The sequence below is a fragment of the Amphibalanus amphitrite genome, unplaced genomic scaffold, assembly GCF_019059575.1.
Source record: "Amphibalanus amphitrite isolate SeventyFive unplaced genomic scaffold, NRLGWU_Aamphi_draft 000893F_arrow, whole genome shotgun sequence".
NCBI classification, from domain to species: domain Eukaryota; kingdom Metazoa; phylum Arthropoda; class Thecostraca; order Balanomorpha; family Balanidae; genus Amphibalanus; species Amphibalanus amphitrite.
The window spans coordinates 33,943-56,009 of NW_024882387.1; the positions used below are offsets into that span (position 1 = coordinate 33,943).

General features: G+C 53.3%; 1 protein-coding gene across 2 annotated transcripts in view; it reads left to right on the forward strand.

Moving 5' to 3' along the window:
• The first annotated feature begins 1,134 nt into the window (after positions 1–1,134).
• Positions 1,135–22,067, forward strand: part of LOC122367736 (serrate RNA effector molecule homolog) — a 29,198-nt gene continuing 8,265 nt past the window's right edge. The window contains exons 1-13 of one of the 2 annotated variants that reach the window (XM_043341095.1): positions 1,135–1,269; positions 2,228–2,338; positions 2,776–2,922; positions 4,834–4,929; positions 5,781–5,957; positions 7,703–7,769; positions 10,048–10,250; positions 12,855–12,976; positions 13,255–13,676; positions 17,093–17,233; positions 18,691–18,879; positions 19,791–19,958; positions 20,401–20,538. In XM_043341095.1, coding sequence (XP_043197030.1) covers positions 2,247–2,338; positions 2,776–2,922; positions 4,834–4,929; positions 5,781–5,957; positions 7,703–7,769; positions 10,048–10,250; positions 12,855–12,976; positions 13,255–13,676; positions 17,093–17,233; positions 18,691–18,879; positions 19,791–19,958; positions 20,401–20,538 — 1,962 coding nt within the window. In that variant the 5' untranslated portion in view covers positions 1,135–1,269; positions 2,228–2,246. The remainder of the gene's footprint in view (positions 1,270–2,227; positions 2,339–2,775; positions 2,923–4,833; positions 4,930–5,780; positions 5,958–7,702; positions 7,770–10,047; positions 10,251–12,854; positions 12,977–13,254; positions 13,677–17,092; positions 17,234–18,690; positions 18,880–19,790; positions 19,959–20,400; positions 20,539–22,067) is intronic. The other variant, XM_043341094.1, reaches the window with a different exon arrangement.

Consider the following 22,067-nt stretch of genomic DNA (forward strand, 5'->3'; position numbering starts at 1 on the left):
ACGATCCGCGCCGGCATCGTCAACGCCGGGGTTATGGGGCAACAGTGCATCTGGGATATGGAGAGGGCACTCCTCACCCGCCGGTGAGGACCGCCGCGCTGAAGAGATCGACTCGGTGGAGGTAGATATTGCGAGCTGGTGTGTATACTGTATAGTGAGGGAGAGAGAGAGAGAGAGAGAGAGAGAGAGAGAGAGAGAGAGAGAGAGAGAGAGAGAGAGAGAGAGAGAGAGAGAGAGAGAGAGAGAGAGAGAGAGAGAGAGAGAGAGAGAGAGAGAGAGAGAGAGAGAGAGAGAGAGAGAGAGAGAGAGAGAGAGAGAGAGAGAGAGAGAGAGAGAGAGAGAGAGAGAGAGAGAGAGAGAGAGAGAGAGAGAGAGAGAGAGAGAGAGAGAGAGAGAGAGAGAGAGAGAGAGAGAGAGAGAGAGAGAGAGAGAGAGAGAGAGAGAGGGAGGAGAGTGCAGTAGAGTGGCTGATAGGCCTATCAGCCTCCCCTTCTCCGGTCCCGGTGCCAAGTTGGCTTGTCTTTTCTACCGACTACCTTTACCTAGATATGTCTGGACCTGGTCCTACCTAAACCTGAACTCCTAATAGCGACTCTCCGCCCCCGCCCGGTCCTAATTTGCATCCGCATCCGCACTCATCCGCATCGGCGTATCCTTGATCCTCCCCTCTCAAGCCTTCCCTTTCGCGACCGGCGGAAAGGGTGCAGTGGCGAGGGCAAGTCCTCGTTGGATTACACCCCACCCTGTCCGGGGTAACCACTTGAGTGGCATGGGTGAACTGTCCCATCGGAGCATTCCCGTCCCATCGGGATATTTCCGCCCCACCGAGACCGTCTCTGCCGCTCGTCGGTGGTCACTGGTTCGCACTGCCCAATGTCAGCGACATATCCTATCGTCCCATAGCTCTTCGTCTTCGATGGCCTTTTGGCTTCTTAAGTTGACAGGTATTGCTATCAAGACAAAAAAGCACCTCAATAACGAAAACATTTTGAACGTCTTTTGATGCTAATTTCTCTTTCTTAATGATAAAATACACTTTTGAAAATACTCAAAGAGAATGTAGTTGTCAATGTATATTTGCCCGGCAGTTGATTTAGTGCCGGTGTCCTTTATCTCATGAAAGTCGCACTGCGCCAGGATTGACACAAACATTGGCGTGACGCCGGAGAACGCCGCGCAGCGGCTCTGTAGATAGAATGAATTAATTTTTTATATGCTGTATGATTGTTAACTGATTGCCATCGAAAAGTCATCCTTGATAATATAATAGTAAGTATATTTGTTCATACCTCTGTAGTTATTTTACGCTCTTCGTTTCGTCAGTCAGTGCTGCTTCCGGCCCACGACAAGCCATTCTGATTCCACGTTATCTATGATTCGTTCGCTCAGGAAAAGGCAACCACAACCCTGATCTGCGACAATGCCAAAGCGTAGTGAAAATTGCAATTATTTCCAAGGTCGCTGTTTATATTTCATGAAATTATATATGAATGAGTTATGTAACTATCATTGCTTCCCCAGAACGGCTAGATCAGTTGGGGGAACTACGAGGCAATGATCCAAAAATGGATTAGTCAAGAAATATACTTTTGATGGCCCTATATGGGTATAAATGCAGCCCTCGCTACTAAGGGTGGAAAACGGTTTAACATGCCTGTACTTACGGTAGGTATCACGTCCACTTGTTATCGCAGACGGAAAGCTTCCATTTCATTTTCCACTAGGAATCAATGTGATTTGATCAAATTTGGCAAATTCACTATAATGGCAATAGAAAACGGCTTTTCTGCAGGTACCGGGCGTCACAATCAGCTGGCCATTCCATAAATGGATCGGTAGGTATTTTGAATGAAAATTGTTAAAAGATTTAATTTCATTACAATAAATAATTGTACCACAATTGGAAAGACCATATTCAAGATAATAGAAATAATGACATTTTAACACGCGCAGTGGAAGGGTTGCGAGTACTACGCCCAGTGGAAAGGGGGGTGGATGTCGCCCCCCTCTAAGATCTCAGCTGCCACTGGAGCTAGAAAGACGAAATTTGGAGGGTAGGTGAAGGCCCTGGGGGACTCTGTTGTGTGTGAATTTCATGACCCTAGGTCAATATCTTCAAGGTCAAATGATGTCAAATGTAGTCAAATTACCTGCATGCAAGGTCCAGTGTGGAGCGGCCTTACAGTGTCTGACACTCCCCAGTAACGGCTGATGCTCTGCGTTTCAGCTCCTGTGCTGCGGCTGCGATGGCTGACTCCGATGACGAGTACGACCGGCGCCGCAGGGACAAGTTCCGTGGAGAGCGCACTGGGGACGCCCGGCCCAGACGCGATGACATGTAAGGGCGGCTAGCGCGGCGGTGAGCTGCTGTAGCCACTGAGTGTTGTCCCGCTTATATGCTGCTTTGTGAGACATTTGGTCGTTTTTCTAATGGCATCCATTTGTTCCATTTGTTGTTTTGTACAAGCTAGCACATCAGATCACGGTTTCAATAGTTGTTGAATCTGAAAAGAACCATTCATTTTGTGTACTATCTAGATTCTAGTATGCCTATCTTGTTTTCCCATTATACTTTCTTTTTTCTGAAGCCCCTTTGATCTTTTTTAATCCTCTTTACTTCTTTTTGTGACATCAAAGTAAAACCAGATTTACAAATACCTAGGCGTTGTTAGTGGGTGCCCATATGTTGTCGTGTCCATTACTCCACGTGTTGCCATCCTCGACTCCGGTGCGTTACGCTCGACCCGTGACTGTGACCCGGTGCCCGGCCGGCAGAGAATACGACCGCGGCCGGGCCGGCGGCGGTCAGATCCGCAGCCGCGGCGACTACAGAATGGACGCGTACCGGGGCCGGGAGCCGCGCGGCTACAGCCCCGGTCCCGACCTCTCGCCGCCGCCGCACAAACGGATGCGCGCCGACTGGTGAGTGGACGGCTACAGGGCGCCCCAAACCCCAACTGGTGTATATACTTATAGTGTTCCTATATGGTGTGCGCTTGGGGGAGATGACTGGGGGAGGCTCAGAGGATGGGAAATAGATATTTGAGTCAGTCGCATCATCATTTTACAGGCAAGGGCTTTTCTGATTGGAATTTGCTAGGTAATAGAGTCTCCTGACTCCTTATCTTAAGTGTTTGTTTTGTCTGAAATGGTGATATATTTTTATATCAGTGAATTGCAGCTTATGTGTAGAGTCTGCCATCTTTCATCCAATCCTCGAACCCTGGCTGTTGTTAGATGCACATTCAAAGAGACGCCCCGAGCCTGGATTCCGGGCTTACATTCAGCTTTACTTCCAATCCTGTGCGCTCGTGTTCATGCTATACAGCCAATAAGTTTGGCGGGTTAGCACGGTAACAGTACCCTGGAATAACGCCCAATCACCCATTCCGATGAGGTGTGGGTCCTTTATCAGATAGACTATGGACTCGGTAATGGCGAGCGGGACTGCCGCCGAGCAGAGCTCCCATATCCGCCGTCCGTGTCCCGTTCATATCGGCCCAGTTGGGATTGGCTCCATGGAACAGACAGACGTAGGACTGCTCCGCAGTAAGGGCTGTTTCAGAGACTGCTGATACCGCCGAACCTCTGCTGTGCTGCGCTGTGCTGTGCTGTATTACACACTCAGTGTGTAATGCGCAGTGCGCAGTACAGTCTGTACTGCGCTGAGCGCGGTGTTCTGTTCGAGATGCCGCTCTGAGCGACTGCCCTGCGTCTCCGCGAAGGGTAACAGTGACCCCTCTGCACGGGCTCGACCTGTGCCATTGGGGGCGCCTGTTAATGGAGAAGTTCCCGGTCACTGAGTGGGCGGGCACGGGTTAAAGACGGCGCAGTTTTACAACTTGAACGAGGTAACGGTGAGCCGTAAACCCAGCTCATGAACTGAGGCGGCCCAGGAGGGGTGCTGTTCAACTAATTGGCCGGTGACCTCTATCCAATTTTAACTCGCCACAGCTACATATGATCAATATCCGCGTAGTCGCCTCTTGTGGGCGTTGTGGGGTTCACGAACTTATGATATGCTTCTGGGGGGGGGGGGGGGAGGGGGGGGATGGAAGGGGAGCCCAACTGTTAAAAACACCCCAACCTGATGGAACCTGATAGGTACTGATGAATAACTTGATAGAGGGGAATGTGAAAAAACTGCTGCTGGCTCACAAACATGTTTGGGTAATATGTTTCGGTAATAAGCCTTGGCATTCAATGTCTAGGCTTGGTATCATCGATGGAAATGTTTTCTTAATACCCATATCTTCCACATCTGTCTCCCTGAGGTCCTTCCTCCTGGCACTCTCGGCCGAACTGACGGAGCCGCTGGGACCCAGGGAGCCGCGGGTCGCCTGCCTGTGCGGCGGCCTGTGTGATGTCCTCCAGCCGACAGCTGCTCCCCCGGGATTTAGCCTCGACGGATGGGGATCGCTGCAAATCGGCCCGAAATGTGCTCATCTCCTTAGAACAGACGGGCCCGCGCAGCCGACCTGGCCGCCGGCTGACGACGCGCTCAGTCCGCCTCATCACTCTGCTGGTTTCAAAAATGCATAGTGAGCACGTTTCGCTAACCCGGGTCGTTATAGAAACGCATTGCTGCCCGTTTGCGAGAGGAGCGCGCTGAGCCGCCTGGTGTTCGCTGTACGCGGGCTGTGGTCCCATCCCGGGCTACCTGCGCTCGCCGGTCCGATCCTGTGTTGTGTGTGGTCCGACTTTAGGTTGCGGTCCTATGCAGGGCTATTTCTGGTTCTAACCTGTGTTGTGTTCGGTGCGATTCTGGACTGCGCTCCTATCCCGGGCTGTGTGCGGTCCGATCTCTCACGGTTGTCCTGTTTCTCTCGGCAGGGGCGGCGGCGAGCGGCGCTTCCCCACTGGCTACGGCGCCGGGGACGGATACGGAGGTGGCGGCGGAGCGCCGGCCGTGGCTCCCTTCGGCGGCGGGTGAGTGGTCGGCGCGGGCTGAGTGAAACTGCGAGCCAGTTGGTCTGAGCTGTACACGCCACACCCACCCGGCTGCGCTCATCCACTCACTGTATGACATACACCTACCTAACTGCAGTCTGCAGTCTGCACACACTACACTTACGGCACCCTCCGGCCATACTGCACCCACGTGGATGAAAGAAAACATGCGTACCGGTTTCGCTTTATCTGCCCTCATCATTTCGCTTCTCAAAATTTCACTTGCTTTTGCAAATTGCAACGTATACCGAACGACGCCTACATTCCAATTATGAGGCTTGGGTCAGTGCACCTGTGGACCAGTCTTTCCGATCACGGTTGGCCTCTGTCTGCGACGTCGCTCTGCCGGCCGCCCACACGTTCCCCGAACCTGTGGTGAACTTCTGAACACAAATATAACTCCTTTGAAAGCTGATTCCCGCTGGTCGGCCTGGCGCAGTCGGCTTTCATCCCGCGCGGATTGATGGAGTCCACGCTGGGAACGCCGCGGGTAGTCGCCCTGGTCCCGAAAATCACCGCCGAAAGATAAACGGCCCACAGTGGGACACAACAGCCGGGCTGTCGGTCATAGGGAATGTTTATGGAAATTTTTGGAATTCTAAACAGATCGCTTACTTCTTTGAGAACGAAATTGAAGTAAAATAAACCTTACTTACCGCTAAATATTGCTGTGAAAAAGAACACGAATGATAAACTGATGTTTTGCTAACAGCTTGTTAAGCCAACGAGTCGCCAAGCTGCGCCACATGGCTGGTTCGAAGTTACACATACAATGGTTTTGACGATCCCCGTTTCCCGTTCACCCCCATCCCTGTCTGCTGTCTTTGCAGCTATTCTGACGCGGACGGGCCCAGTCAGCCGCCGATGATGACGTTCAAGGCGTTCCTGGCCTCTCAGGACGACATGATCACGGACGACGAGGCCATCAAAAAGTACACCGAGTACAAGCTCGACTTCCGTCGGCAGCAACTCAACGAGTTCTTCCTGGCGCACAAGGAGGAGGAATGGTGAGTGGCTCGCTCGGGCTGTCCGGCACGGCTCCCCACCGCCGGTCGGTGTTACTGTAGAGCCGCCTCTCGGCGCCAGTAGGACCTTCAGTCGCTCCTCAGGGTTCAGTGAACCTGCAGTCTATGCCCAGTTGTTGCTCAAAGAGCTAGTTTTCCAGTAGCCTAGATCTCCAGTAGCGCTAGTTTTCCACGTTTCATGATGGCCGTTGAGAGATCTCCCCGGCGTGTCGCGGCGGTTTGCGGATGGAAAAAGGAGAGTGTTGCGAGGCAGTGCAGTGAACCAGTGGTGACGCGCGCGGCAAAGGCAGAGTGGTGAATGCAGAGCGATCGAACAGTGGCGAACAGTGGCGAACAGTGGCGAACAGTGATGGAACAGTGACGGAACAGTGACAAAAGTGATGAAGAAGATTGCGAGTGACAATGGCGAGTGGTGCGGCGACCCAAATGATGACTCCTTCCAGCTCTCCTTGGCTTATCTGTCTCCTTGGCTTTCGTTTTTACTATAAACTTTTTTAAGATTATCATTTCGATAATGGTTAAGTATTTTCCCGTAGATCTATAGTATGCCTCCAGAATTTTAGCCAAGGTATCATAAACTTCTTCTACGGCTAGACACTTCTTCCCATAGATGCTGAGCGATGTTTTGTTACAGTGGCTGGCCCATGTCCATGCAGTACTGACTGTGGTGGCCCAAGTAACTATTTTGATGGTGTGGGTTCCTACCTGTCTCTGTGGTCCAGATTAAATGGTCCTGGTCCCTATGTGTCGGTTCTGGTCCCGCGGTCCGGGGACCCTCCGTTTCTGGATTGGTCCCGTCTGTCTGGGGGCTGGTCCCTGATGATCCGTCTCGAGGCCGGTCCCATGGTCCAGGGCCCTCCCTCTCTGGGTGGTCCCCTGTGGTCCGGGGTCCCCCGTGTCTGGCTGGCCCGGCCTGTCAAGGTCCTGGACCCTCAGTCTGGGGCTGCTGGTCCCGTTGGTTCGGGGCCCTCCGTGTCTGGCGGCCGGCGGTCCGACCCACCTGTCGGGCTGGCTCGGGCCGCCGCGCCGGCCTACTAACCCGCCGTCTGCCTCCACAGAGTAGCCCTGCAGTCCGACTCCGCCTCTGAAGACGCCGAAGGGCCGCAGACACCGGCTCCAACCACCGCCGCCACCTCCGCGAATGCCAGCCGCGTTAGCTAGGACACTGCGCGCAATGCAGTTAGTAATGCGAGTCGTAGGATAGCTAGGGGGTCCACCGAGGCCCGCGTCGCGCGCGATATACGAGCGAGCGCGAGTGGAGAGTGCGCGCCTGCTGGGCGCCGGCTCACTGTCAGGTAAGGGGGCGTCTGGCGGTCGGCCGCGGGGATGGTGGTGGCCGCCTGGCTCGCTGTGTGGTCCGTGTATGCGTGCTTCTGTGTGACTTTCTTTTGGCATAACTATGATGCTGAGCTGTGACAGTTCGACCTTTCAAGCTGCTGCAAATTTGGCCTCGATCCGCAATCCGCATACGGTCCTGCTCAGTTCTGCCCTGATGTGTTCTGTTCTGCTGCGCTGTCCTGCCTTGTACTGCTCCAGCTCGTCCTGTCCCTTCATATTAACTCATCCCGTCCTGTTCTCTCACTAGACCAACCCCTAATGTTTTTATCTGCCGTGTATTTTTTCTTATTGGGCGGCGGAGCGTCTTTTTCTCCACGTCCGTCTGAGGCGTGTGTTGAGTCCCCGCTCCCCTCCCTGGCCCGTCTGACCTGGCTCCTGGCTGACGGCAGGTTCAAGGCCAAGTACCACCCAGAGGAGTGCGTGAAGCGCCAGGAGGAGCAGATCGCCAACCTGAAGGTGAGCTGGCTCCTGACGGTGCGGGTGCGGGTGTGATAGGTCTTATTAGCGCGGCGGCACGCACGGCTGTGGATCGGTCTGACTGGCCGGCCCGCCGGCCGTTCGCCGCTGCAGTAGGGGCGTCGCTGTTTCCTAAAGGATCCAGCGTTTTAATCAGTCTGCCTTTTGTCGTGCGTGCTGCTTTAGAGCTATTGATCTTTTTGTAATTGGATGCTAACCCAACAATTTCTTTGTTCTCGCGAACACAATCCGGCCCACGCTTGCATCCGTGCTATTTCCTCAGCAACATGAAAGCCTGCAGGCGGCTGTGCGTGGCAAAAAAGACGCGTTTTGTTCATTCATTTATAAATTTGAGGCGGTGCCTCTTGCAGTTGAGCGCCGCTCTGTTCGTCTTGTATTTACATTTTAGATTCATAGAACTTCTTATCTCGGGGCCCCTCATTTCTTAAGCATTAAGTCTTCTCAATCATCAAACGATTTCGTGACGCGTAATTGCCTTGTAGTTCAAACGCCCCAAAAACAACAACTATACAATTATCATTGTTCTCGATTTCATGTTTATTTTATCACCGAGTAAGCTTGTGATTGCGATGCACATATTCGGCGAAATGCTTGGTTTGAAAGCATCGACGGTTTTGATTAATGTAGGTACTTTTCAGATATACCTATTCAATGAGTGTTATTCATCTCAGTTCAAATCTTTTGCGCCATATATCCTTTGTGTTGTTACTGAATAATATATGACTCGGCTTGACAAGCTCCTTTTGTTCGTGCGGCGGCGCGGGGCCATTGAGACGCGTTGGAGCGTCGCCCGTCCCCTCACCCACACACACACTTCCTGTCTTTGATGACACCACTCCCGTCCTAGCTACTGGGTCTTGGTAAAGGATGGACCGCAACCCGAGCCGTAAAGGTGGACTGGTGCGCTCCTGCCGAAGCTGCGCGGGGCGTTTTTTTTTTTATCGGACCGCCGTTCATTTATTACGCCTGCATTGTATGGTTTGCCAGGCGTGCTTCTTTCAGCAATTTCTCTTGGTTGCCTGGTGGCACTATCTGATGTCTCGGTGTTAATAATTTCCTGTTCAGATATTTTAGATAATATGCTTCTTTTCAAATAATTTGCTGAAGCATTTAAATTTATTTGCCAACTTTGACATGGTGTCCGCATAAAACAGAGAGCGCCGTGGCTTCTGACCGCCGGCCCTAAAATACCGCGTCATATTTAGACCGAGTGGTGGCTCTACAGTGTGGGTCGTAATGTGGTAAAGTATCGCACCTCTGGCCGTAACTCAATGGCTGCAGGCCATTACTAGCCAACTATGTGAGATGCGAGCGGCCAGGGCGGCGCTCCGAGTCGCTAGGGGACAGCGCCGCCGCCGCCACCCCTTATACTCAGCTCATGCAGTCTTTGATCTTTAATGAATGTATGTTTTTCATTTCTATTTGATGAATAGAGTGAGTTGATTCTGAGCTATGGATTTAAGAATAAGGAAGCAGATTAAATGGTCCATTATACCAGGCTCAGGACGACATTCTCCTAAAATATCACCTACATGATATGCAGGAGTTAATTTCCCGGTATTTTTCTCAATCGTGCTAGATGCTGTGATTGGTTTATTCGCAGATAAGCAGAAAAGGGGTATTAGCCAGTTAGTGCGAGGCAGTGACGTCCCGCCAGCAGAAACTTTCAACCCACTTTGTGGAGCCAACTGATCGGATAATTTTGCGGTAATTACTGGAAAATAAACTGATGTCCCGGAACGGTTTGATCAAGGCCGGTGGTCTGTTATCGATACTGCCCATGTTTACATCGCTCAACGTGTTACCCAAACCTAATGATTAGGACATATTATCGGTTCATCTATCCCTGTACATTTATGCCTGCAGATTTGGCGTTATAAATACGTAACATAGTACACCAACTTTTAGGTGAAAATGTATGACGTCTGTTTTCAGCTGATGTTTTAAATTCTACGTTCTAAGAGATTATGTAATCGAACTTAATCTGAGTCCCTCCCCTAGCAATGGTTCATGTATCCTGTTTAACATCGCTCTAAAGCGCCGACCTGTACTCGGGATTGGCGCCTTTAACGTCTCCCTCCTTTTCTCTGCAGCGTCGCGTGGACGTGTTTCTTGAGCGTCTGGAGGCGCAGCCGGACACCCGTCTGGATAACCCTTCCCTCCTTCTCTCTGCAGCGTCGCGTGGACGTGTTTCTGGAGCGTCTGGAGGCGCAGCCGGACACCCGTCTGGATAACCCTTCCCTCCTTCTCTCTGCAGCGTCGCGTGGACGTGTTTCTGGAGCGTCTGGAGGCGCAGCCCGATACCCGTCTGGACGGCGATCAGGCCGAGCTGCTGCTGCGCTTCCTGGACTCGGTGGTGATCCGTCTGGAGGGCGGCTCCGACTTTGACATGACCGTGCTCGACCTGCCTGAGGAGGACCCGGCCGACCGGCCGCCGCAGAAGACATTCGTCCTCGATCAGTGAGTGGCGGGGGAGGGTCGACAGGGAATGGGATCTGTGTGGTCGAGGTAGGGAGGATGTGGTGTGCTGTGGATTTTTTTACCCCTTTTTTGACCACGTTGCTTCAAGCATGAGATATTTCTCTGTGTTTGCTGCGTATTTTCGAATTGGACGGTTAGTCATTTGTCGTCGTTACCTGAAGCATTCCATCAAGGGCTGGTGGTGTCTGTATCATAGGGCTACTCCAGTACTGCGATTGTCACCCCATATCGAGAGCGGTCTCCAGTATCGACCACCTGTGGCCGCCAGCCTCTCTCGCGACGGTTTTATGGTCAGCCGGCGCGGTGGCAGTCATCCTGACGACTCTGTCAAACCGAGACGTCTCGCGCCAGACGGCCGTACTGCGGCCATTTGAGCGTTATGGCCATCCAATGGGCACGTCGCCTCGCCGCCGGGCATATCGCGACACTTTGATATTCTCGCGGAGCTCCGAATCCGGTGTTCATGTGGTGGCGAATGGGGTCTGTCGGCGCGGCGGAGTCGGCGGCCATTTCTGTGTGCCGAGGCGACTGGTTTACGAGCGCAGCCCGCCACCGCTGCCCACAGGTGGGCGGGGTGTCGTCTGGTTCGGCTCGGTACCGGGGGCAGGACTTTGCGCCGCTCTGTGGTTCGGTCCCCCATCCGGTGCCCGCCAGTGGAAGGGTCACTTGTTGACGCCGCCCGTGGTGGCTGCGGGAGCGAACTCGGTTCTCCATATAGATTTCGTTCCACCAGGGCGCAGGCCAATCTATGCTATTTTTCAACTATCAATGACATGCAGTCAGAAATAATGAAGTCTGTTATTTGTAACTTAATTGGCTTGCCCTTTTCACTTTTATTCTATTATTCGTTTTTTTTTTTCTCTGACGACATTCGAGAGGTGTTTTACTGTGTGTAGAACAAAAAAGCATGAGATCTGAGAGCGTCAAAGCGTAGGATACGAGTGAAAAAGAAATCCTTTGATATAGAATCAGATTTCGTAAGCCTATTTGTTGCATTTTCTTTGTGTGCTCTACAATATCGCATCACATAGGCGTCCCGCACCGGATTTGTCTCGCCCTGGCCGGTATACCACTCAACATTTCGATACAGTGTCACTCACTGCCGGATGGGTGCTACTGCTGTCACTCTCCGAACTCGAAAACATCACTGTGGTGGTGTTCCTTCTGCATTTCCCGCGACTGAGAGGCGATGCGAGTGTCGGAAGTCGGTCACCCTATCATACCGTCTCTGTGCTACGAGTCCCTCCCGTGGTGTCCCTCGCCGATGGCCGGCGTCGTCCATACAGCGGCGCGGAATAGAGCCGTTCCGACTGCCGTTGGGCGCATTTTCCGCCGCTCTGGCTCGTGCCGCCGATCGGGCCACTCCCTCCGGCCGACAAATGGCCGTTTTTATCGGCTAAATGGTCCCGTCGGCATCCGAGCAGCGCGCCGCGTGAAATTACCCCGTAAGGAACGCTGACTGCCTGATAACGACAGATTCCCGTCCAAATTGTGGAATTGATGCCCGCCCTATGACGCCACATCGCTGAGAGCGCTTCCGAACATGTTTCGAACCAGCGATCAAAGAACGAAGTGTCCATAATTAGGTATTTATGCCAAGGCGGCTGCTTTTCTAATTACTGATATGCTGCTCGATGCATTTGATCTGAAAGGAAGAGACAACTTCGATGAAAATTGTGCATGATTACACTCATGATCTGTTGCTCTTCCAATTATATTCTTATTTGTGCTGCTCAAACTCATCGACGTTTGTGCTCTTCTGGCGCTGCCTGTCGGCGTTTTGTGAGCTCTTCGTTCTCTGGGTAGGATGTTCGGGGCCGTGGAGCGGCGAACATGAGTGCTCGTTAAAAGAGTATGGCCATTCCGAAACTAGGCCACGCGTCTATAGAAAACTTCCATCTCGTTTACGTAGTTCCACGTAGTTCATCGAAAAGTCTGGCACGAGCTGTTAGAATGTCACGGCAGAGTGGTGCCGGTGTATAAGGGCCACTTTTCTGCGCTATTCAGTATGCATTTGGACCATTTGGTTTGGCCTGACTCAGGTGACTGTGGGGAGCCGCCAATCGAATGGTACCATTGGTGTCGGGACCCCCATCAGTTACCCAGCGGCCGACGTATGTGCTGAGACGTGGACTCCAGAGCTCATGGATATCAGAGACCTTTACATTCGTTTATTGTGGATTTTCGCTGGTCGGCACTGGGTTTCGATACTATGTGGACGCTGGCTGCCTGTGAGGGCTTCATGCTTTGTTTCCATACACATTACACATTGGACGTGCTCTTACATGGTGCTGCCACTTACCGGTTTGTGGACTCCCACGAAGTGCTTTTCAGCCCAAACACACCAGACCAGAGCAAAAGTAGGCATCTTTTCAATCTCCATCAAAACTTGTTTGTTAAGTTCTAACGGATACGATAACAAGAGTCAACTGACCGATAAACGGCGGACAGTCGGCGATTAAAGCGGACGATGCCCACGGCGCTCGGAGTTAATTAAGATGCCGCTAGTTATCGTCTGCCGTCAGTACCTGAGGTGATTAGGATAGCGCTGACACTGACGTGTTTTTTTACCCCCGATTTCAGGGACAAGAAGAAGAAGGAGGAGGCGGATAAGGCGAAGACGGAGGACCTCTCCAAGCTGCCTCTGACTGACGAACAAAAGGCACTCCAAGAGAAGGCTAAGGAATTTCTGAAGAAGAAGGGCGGTACGTCATCTTCGTCCGGGCACACCCTGATCTGAATATTCATACTGCGTTTGCTTTTGTCTTTTTCTTGCTTTCTTTGTCTCATGAGAGTAGAATGATAATAATTTGGTTATGTCGTATCATAAATGGCTCGATTTTATTGTAAAGCCATCACATGTTAAGTGTTGCTGTCTCTTGTCTTCCCTGTATTGCGATTAGTGACGTGCAGCCGAACATTCGCACCCCATCGCGCTCTGCTCTGTCTCCCGTGTGTTCTAACCCCCACCCACCTCCGGCAGAGGAGACCAAGAAGCGCAAGTACGAGTACAACAGCGGCAGCAGCTCGAGCTCGTCCTCCTCGGACAGTGACGAGCCGGACGAGCCCGCCGAGCCCGCCCCTCCGGGCGCCGAGAACGGCACCGCCGCCGCCGCCGCCGCCGCCGACGGCGAGGCCAACAAGACGGAGCCGGTGTCGGCCGATGAGGGCGGCGAGCTGGATGGTCGGCCCGAGCCGGCCTCGCCGCGGCCACCCGGAGACACGGCACCCGCAGAGGCGGCCGCCGACGGCGACGAGAAGGCCAAGCGGGAGGAGGATGGCGAGAAGGCGGCGGAGAAGACCGAGGCCAAGGCGGACGAGCGCCGGCCGCGGCCGCTGCACCGGACCACGTCCATCTTCCTGCGCAACCTGGCGCCCACCATCACCAAACAGGAGGTGGAGGCGGTGAGTGAAGGGGGGGGGGATTCAGGGGAGGGGGCGCCCACCATCACCAAACAGGTGGAGGCGGTGACTGTGGGGGAGGGGGGAGCGCCCACCATCACCAAACAGGAGGTGGAGGCGGTAAGTGGGGGGGGGATTCAGGGGGGGGGGGTGGCGCCCACCATCACCAAACAGGAGGTGGAGGCGGTGAGTGGGGTGGGGGTGGGGGGGGCGGCGCCCACCATCACCAAGCAGGAGGTGGAGGCGGTGAATGAATGGGGGGGGGGGACGTGCAGTGGTGGTGGTGTGGGGGGGGGGGGGGGAGGGGGAGAGGGGCACCCAACATCAACCAGGGTTGGCATTTTTGCCGGCAAAAACTAGTTTATGCCATTTGCCGGTTTAAACCGGCTTTAACCGGCAAAAAGTGGCAAAAACTGGCAAAAACTAAAAACCATCACAATGATATGCCTAGACATGGATTTGAACATGAAACATTTTAAGGAGAATTCGGTGAAAGCTTTACGCTTTCAAACAGGTGACATTGACCGTTGAAGTGTTCTATAACTCAAAAACACTTTCATGGGCTTTCCATAAGGAACCAGTAAGACGCCTTTTGGGGTTGACAAATGAGCCAGTGCAAGAGTGAGTCCTGCACAATCAGAAGTGCGAAGGGGTATCTGCCACTGATATGCGCACGGCACCCTACCGTGGCAGCTTTGCCCCACTCTCCCCTACATGGAAATGCATTCTGTGGGGGATGTCTACCGACATGCTTAGACATTTTAAGCAGGGATAAGTAATGAGGCAAACTTCAGAATGTTTGGTAATTGGTGCATCTCTATAACATCCAGAAATGCATTTGTACATTTCAGATCCATTCCTAACTAGAAAAGTTGTGGTTTGGGCCACCTGAGTTTTATTCAGTTTTTGCCAGTTTTTGCCACCGGGGTTTCTGCCAGCCGGTTTAAACCGGTTAAAACCACTGGCAAAAAACAGTTTTTGCCACCCCTTGCCAACCCTGACATCAACAGACGGCTGGTCGGTGGTAAATGCTTTGAGTTGAAACACAACTTCGCAGCTGTGTGCCCTGCTTTCATAAGTGCGAATGTAATTTAGTGGAAAATTATGTTTGTCCGTCTGTCTTCACAACAGAAAGCTCACCAACAATGAAACAACTGCGCAGGACCTGCATATCCGTGCGGAGAAAGTGGCAGTCGCAAGTTTGATTATGTTTTATGTTCATTGCGCTAAATAGCTAATCATAATTTGCAAACCCGGCGTTGTGCAATGCTGTGTACCTATGCATGGAGTTATGAGCCTGGTTGTTTTGAAAATTGAAATCATTTCATGCTAGTATCAAGACAATACGAAATATTCGGGACCGATAGCGTGTAACCGGCGGCGGCGTCTCAATGCCGCCCATTGAGTAGTATCCGGCCGGCGCCGCGCATGCTAGCTCTCTATTGATTCCTGATTGGTACCGCTGAGAGCATTGCGCTGTGCTCGAGCACTGACGGACGGCGTCTGTGCGTTTTTGTCAGCCTGAAGACGGTATTTGGACCAGAATTAGTTCGTTCCTACCCGCGGCAGACACAAACAATGGAATGAACTCAGACGCGTAGCCTCGCCTCTCGCGTCCTAAGTGCCTCCTTCAGTGGTTGTGACAATAGAAAGACGCGCGCGCCAGATGGAATAGCCTGGTGGCTCTGTTTTGGTGTGGCACTTAGGCAACAATCGAGTTAGCTTGCTCTTGTCCAAAGACTCTCTGGACTTTTCCCGGCCGCTGCTGTCCGCCATGCAGCCACCAACACTCGCACCAACTTGGAACATTGGTGAGATGATTGCACCACTTTTGGTTTCTAGAAGCCGCGAATTCGGCCCGACTCTTGTCTATTTTGTAGTTGATGTGCTCTTTTCATATTTTATTGACTTCATTTATCTGTGGCGAGGCGTCGAAATGAGTTTGGGCACGGTATGTGCGTGTGACAAGTAGCGGCCGTTCTGGGTCGGAAGCTGCCGCGGTGGAATGGCTCTTTGTCCCGGCTGGCGATGGAGTTGATGTTCGTGTTGGCACGGAGGGGCGGATGGAGTGCCGGCTCGACTGCTGGCGGCTCGGCTGTTATCGGGCAGTTTCGGACCGGCTGGGACCGGGTCGGTGCCACTGTGCTCTGCCGTTAGAGGGGTGGCCCGTCGGCCTGCCGGGCTGTGTCGGCGTCATACGATGGCGACCGAGCCGGCCCGGCGGACGGCCTCGCCGCTGAATTCTGCATGAGTGCAGTAACGGGCGCCGAATCTGCCGGCGGTGCGGCCGGGGGCGTAAAATGTGGTTACGAGCGGCCCACGACCCCTGCGGCGGCCGGCGCGCAGCATACGCCGCAACTACCGACAGCCGCGCCGGAATTGGAACGGCAGCCAAACGGGCGCCACATATGTCCCGCCCGCCAGCTGATGGGGTCGCTGACGAATGGTGCGGGGTTATCGCTGAGCGGAGTTGAGGGAACTTGGACGTCGATTCGGACCTTGACCCTGTTTGGGGCTACTAGACCGAACTTCGTAAAAGCGTTTTGTAGAATATGTTCTGATATGTTTTTAGTGATTTTTTTTTTTAGGTTGCTGTTTGGGACCAATTTACAATCCCCGCGTTGACATATGATGTTCAAGAAATTGCATTGTGATTAGTAGAGTTATTGATGTTACGTGTAACGTGATCATCGTTATCGTATTCAATCCGGGGTTAATTTCTGAGACGGCGCGATTTCTATTCGCCAAACTAGACTACACTGTACGTTAAACAGCGACATCGCTTTTGGCTGAGCGCCCGGAGCATGGTTTGAGTCTTCCACTACGTGCCTGCAAAGTTGGACGTCTGAAGCGGCGTAGTTAGGACGCGTTGGCCAACTGCTGTCAACTAGCCCTATTATCCGGGCCTGGGGCCGAGTTTGGACCGGCTCGCCGCTGTTTACCCGAACTAATCCGGCCGACAGCCGGGCGGGGTCTGTCGGCGGCGCCCGGCCGGGGTTCTGCGTCTGGGTGGCCGCGTTTTGTGTGGGGACCGTTTGAATGACTATAAGCTATCGTTGAGTTGAGGGGTAAGGGTCTTTACATCAGATGTAGGTAATTGATTCAGATGTGATTGTGATTGATTCAATCAGATGTAAATGATTCACTAAGTGAAGGCCTTAGGAGCTTACGCAAAAATTAAGTTCTTTCCGTTCTGAATTTTGCCACCGACGTGAGAGTTTGCTCCGATTAGGGACAACGGGGGATGTAGGCCAGAGGACCACTGCTCAGTGCTCAACGAACTCTGCTTGGGTCTGGTTTATACCCTCTGGTCATTCCAATCTTATCACTGAACTGATTTTTCAGATGTTACGTGACGTAACGTGACGTGACCTGACCTTGTCTGACCTGACCTGACCTGCCCCGCCATGCGCCGTCAGATGTGCCGGCGGTACCCGGGCTTCCTGCGGGCGGCGATCGCCGACCCGCAGCCGGAGCGGCGCTGGTTCCGGCGCGGCTGGGTCACCTTCGAGCGCCAGGTGAACATCAAGGAGATCTGCTGGAACCTCAACAACATCCGGGTGAGTGCCGCCCCTGCCCCTGCGCCCCCAGCCCTGCAGCTTCCCTTCTCCCTGGCTCGCTCCACCCCCCCCCCCCCCCCCCGGTCTCCTTCGTCGGGAGCGGCATATTTGACATATGTGACTGATGGCTGAATTTACACCGTAGCGACGATTTAATGGGATGGAATGGAAGCTGGGCTAGCTGTCAGGGAGTGGGGCGTTGCTGCTGACTTTGATTCGGCTGGCCTCTGTACTGACCAACTCTGTCCGCTGGATGACCACATCTGTTTGCGTTACGGGGCAGTAGCCTGTTTGTGACAGCTGTTTGTTGACGTACTCTGTTTGTCACTCATTGTTCGTTTAGTTATCTGTTCGACGGGTGCAGTATTATTTATCCCCCAGTGGAGTAAATATGAAATTGGGAAATGGGTACTGCTAACGCCTAACACCTCGGTATTGGGCTTTCCCTGAGCTTGAATCCCTCACAGACTTCCTGCACACCGTGTAACTCCTGGCTCCACTGAACTGGCATTAGCATGTGCTATGGATATTAGTATACCAGCGCTAACCCCCATCGGATGTCACCTGTGTTTGTGGGTCGGGGGTGAAATATTCTGATTTACGAGTGGATTATTTTGTTTGATTCTGACGCGAGGAATCCCCAATAACACGCTACCGTTTGGTCGTAGCACCTGTGCAGGGTTGGGGGGGGGGTATCGTTGTCTTACCTGACCTCAGGGCAGAAGTGACCAGAATCCAAGGACGGGGATGATTTGATATGTTAGGGGATCGCTCCACTCGGAATGTTGAGAGGATCCCGTTTTGTTGCTGTAGGTATTTTGAGAAATATTTGACCGAAAGTAGCCGCAGCTGTTCTGGGGATTAATTGTATCTCAGCTAGCCTGTCGGCGCGTTGTTTGGTCACGGGTTCTCCATTTTCCCCGTCCCGTGTCGGCTGGATACAGATTGCTGTCTGTGGCGTCACTGTCACCCGGGGCGGCCAGGGTCGTGTCTCTGTGCTGAACTGACGAGCCTGGTGACACCGGGTGGCCCTGATGGCCATATGCCGCCTCCTCCGCCGGGAGGGAATCAATTGGTGCCGCCCGCCGGGACGCCGCGGTCACATAACGCTCAACATTTTCAGACCCAGGTGGCCGCATCTCATTACAGCGGAAAGTTCAGAGTGCCAGGGCGATCCCGCGGCGGCGGAGGCGGCTAATTTGTGCTCCAGGACGCCGTCGGCGGATTTTGGGGCGGTTCCGTGTAGAATGTTGCACGTAGGCTTTACCGGGCAATAGAAGGTCCTAATGGAAGGTCCGATTGCCGAGTATACATGTGTGTCATATTCGGCTAGTATGTGCTGGCTGAGGTAGGATCACCGATGGATACGCGTGGTCACTGCCTGTGACTGTCTGGCTGTTCGTCTATGTCTGTCTATCTGTGTGACTCTGCCTGACTATGTCTTTCTGCTCCTTCAGCTGCGCGACTGTGAGCTGGGCGCCATCGTGAACCGGGACCTGTCGCGCCGAGTGCGCACCGTGAACGGCATCACCTCGCACAAACAGGTGGTGCGCGCCGACATCAAACTGGCGGCCAAAATAATCCAGAACCTGGACTCGCGCTACCAGCTGTGGCCCGACCCGGACGCCGAGCAGAGGGGACAGCAGGTCAGTCGAAGCCCCTCTGTCTACCCCGAAAGGTCGCGGTGAGATGTCGGGACCGACGAAGGGGAAAGATGCAGCGAAATTATGATTGCGCGCACGGTCAGGCAATATGATATAAAAGTGCACTGAATGAAGGTAATCGTTCCTCTTGGATGTCCAAACTTTGGCCCGCTACTTCTCAGCCGACCGTTGCGAGAAGTAGCGTCCTCCTTCGCTACACCGTGGGTCTCCTCTACCTAGCACTGCAGCGACTCCCCCTCCCTCTGTAGGAACTCCCTGTGCCGCTGCCGGTACGCCGGAGGTAGTCCCCGTCCGGCCGTATCCGCTGGCGGCTCCATGACCATCTCCCGGCCGTTACCGGGGCCGGCCGGTCCGTTTATGCGCTCCCCGAACAGTGTACACTCCCGATCAGAGGACGGCCGCAGCGGCGGCGCGGTTCCGCCGGCGCGGCGCCTCTGATCGGCTCCTCATCTGGCGCGGATTAGTTCCGGCGCGCGGCCGTCTTCCGGCACGCCGCCGCTGGAGCCGGCCGTTCGTTCCGGGCAGGGCCAAATGGCCGCCCCGGGGCGCGCCCAACGATGGCAGGGGGAGGTGCTGGCAGCGGTGATCGGAGAGGGAAGGGGGGATGATCAGGGGGACAGAGATGCCGCGGGTCAGGAGCCGGAGCTGACTTGATTGGTGGTGCCGAAACGACGATGGAGTGAAGGAGCTGCCCATCTAGGAGTTTACTCTATAGGTCAATGATTTACTCTCATGAGAAGTTGTTCCGCGTTTAATCTTGTTTCTCCTCCACCTTCATCGTTTCAAGCAAATGTAGCTGGCAGTAGAAAGTGTTTATCGGTGATGCTAAAAGTTTGCCGATCATTCGTCTCCCGCCTCCGCTGACCGGTATATGTTACCGTGTCATCACGCAGCCGTCGTACGGCGTGTCGAGCAACAACCCGATCCTGCGCAACATCACCGACTACCTGATCGAGGAGGCCTCGGCTGAGGAGGAGGAGCTGCTCGGGGTGAGCGCCTCCAGCCAGGAGGAGGCGCCCGCCGGCGGCGACACCATCGAGAGGGACGACGAACTCATCAAGGTATGGCAAGGGTCGTCGGTCGGCGTCGGTCGGACGCCGGGGACAGTTACCAGCGTAAGCCAAAATCCTACAGGCGATAAACAATGTGGTAATTTTCGGCACTTATCAAAAGTATCGTGGCTTGCACGCAGCTTCCGGTATCTTTCAGCCCTCGTATTTTCTCTGTGATGTTACCTGAAGTGAAACTTGATCTGGAATGGTCCATATGCTACGTTTCGTGTTCTTGTAATGCTAACGCGCTTTATATGTCAACCTTGATGGATGAGACGCAAATTCATTTCTTGTTGGCTTCTATTTCTGACAAGAAGGACGAAACTTGAATTCGTTGATGTTCCCTGGCTAGTAATACCCAGCCCTTCCAACTGTGACCTGACCCGACCTGACCTGACCCTCCCTGACCCGCCCCGGCCCCGCTCTGACCGTCCCGCCCCCCTGGCGTCAGGTGCTGGACCGCCTGCTGCTCTACCTGCGCGTGGTCCACTCTGTCGATTACTACAACCACTCCGAGTACCCCAATGAGGACGAGATGCCCAACCGGTGCGGCATCATACACGCGCGCGGCCTGCCGCCCAGCTCAAAGGTACGTGCCGTGTTTCACGCGCGCAGGCCAGCTTAACCCTATTCCTGGCGGGCTCCGCCGGGACAAGAAACTGGCGGGGGGGGGGCGATTCGGCCCCCCCTTCAGATCTCAAAAACTACACATCGCAGCGACAAACGGTAAACGGCATCGGATACGCACGGTCAAGATCTACAATTTTTACTAAGGTCATTTTCAGGTCAGGTCAAAGATGACGTCACAGGGGTCGAAAAAGTCAAAATGGCGGCGCTAGATATGGAGAGAGTTTTTCTCGAATAACTTTCGAATTAGTCAAAATAGGAACAAACTAAGGGCATCATCGTGATCCTCTCGTCAATCCGCATCGAATGATATATATGTTGACCTCGAAAGGTCAAGGTCAAAGGTTGACCTCAGGTCACGTGACCTCGAGGTCATCATGTATATCATTCGATGCGTCTTGACGAGCTGAACACAATGAGACCATCCACGCGTCTGTATCTTGTTCCTGTACGGAGTTATTGGCCAAAAACCTTTGGTGACCTTTGATGACGTCACATGACCTCACAGCTGCCCAACAGCAAAACAGACCTCAAGGTAGTGAAGGTTGATCGTATATGAAGTCATGTATGGTATATGGGGCCATTCCGACCCGTTTTAGTGGTAAAAACAGGGAGTTGATTTTTCCCCCATTGACTTATAATGGGGAGGTCGCGAAACTGACCTGACCTTAGGTCACCGATATCAAAATTCCGAGATATACAAATTGCACATACTGGTACCCTAACTAAAGCCTGAAGAGAAGAAATTGATCGGTCAAAAACTCTAGCTCTGGCGTGATTGCAAACTTTTCTGAGGTAGGGTCACCAAACCGCCTCTGGTGACCTGACCTGAGGTCAGATCAACTCAAAATTTTCAGACATGTTGCGTAGAAGCCTTTTAGGAAAAGTCAGAAAATTTGAGCTTCCTAGCTCAACGCGTTTGGGAGAAATAACCAAAAAACCTCAGGGGGGGGGCTCCTGAGGCCCCCCCCCGCCAGGAATAGGGTTAAAGGTTGGTGGGTGATTGGATGATTCATGTGTGTGGGTGGATGGTTACCGTATCACGCGATTCGCTATTAACCCGCGCACCGACGGGGGGGGGGGGGCGGATATCCGCCCCCCCCCCCTGAGGTTTTTCGTGAATAGCGGGAAAACCGCGGCGCTAATTTGGTATGACTATAACCTCATCAATTTTACACATGGTGTGCAAGTTTGAACCTCCTACCTTTTAAGGTCAGGTCACCAGGTCACTTTGAATGACCCAACCTCAAGTCACTTTTTTGCAACTTTGTCACCGTGCCAGAGCTACAGTAGATGTCGGAGGCCTTTGAAAGTCGCAGGATATTATAAGGTCATTAGTAGCTACAATTTGTATATCTCGGAATTTTGATATCGGTGACCTAAGGTCAGGTCAATTTCGCGACCTCCCCATTATAAGTCAATGGGGGAAAAATCAACTCCCTGTTTTTACCACTAAAACGGGTCGGAATGGCCCCATATACCATACATGAC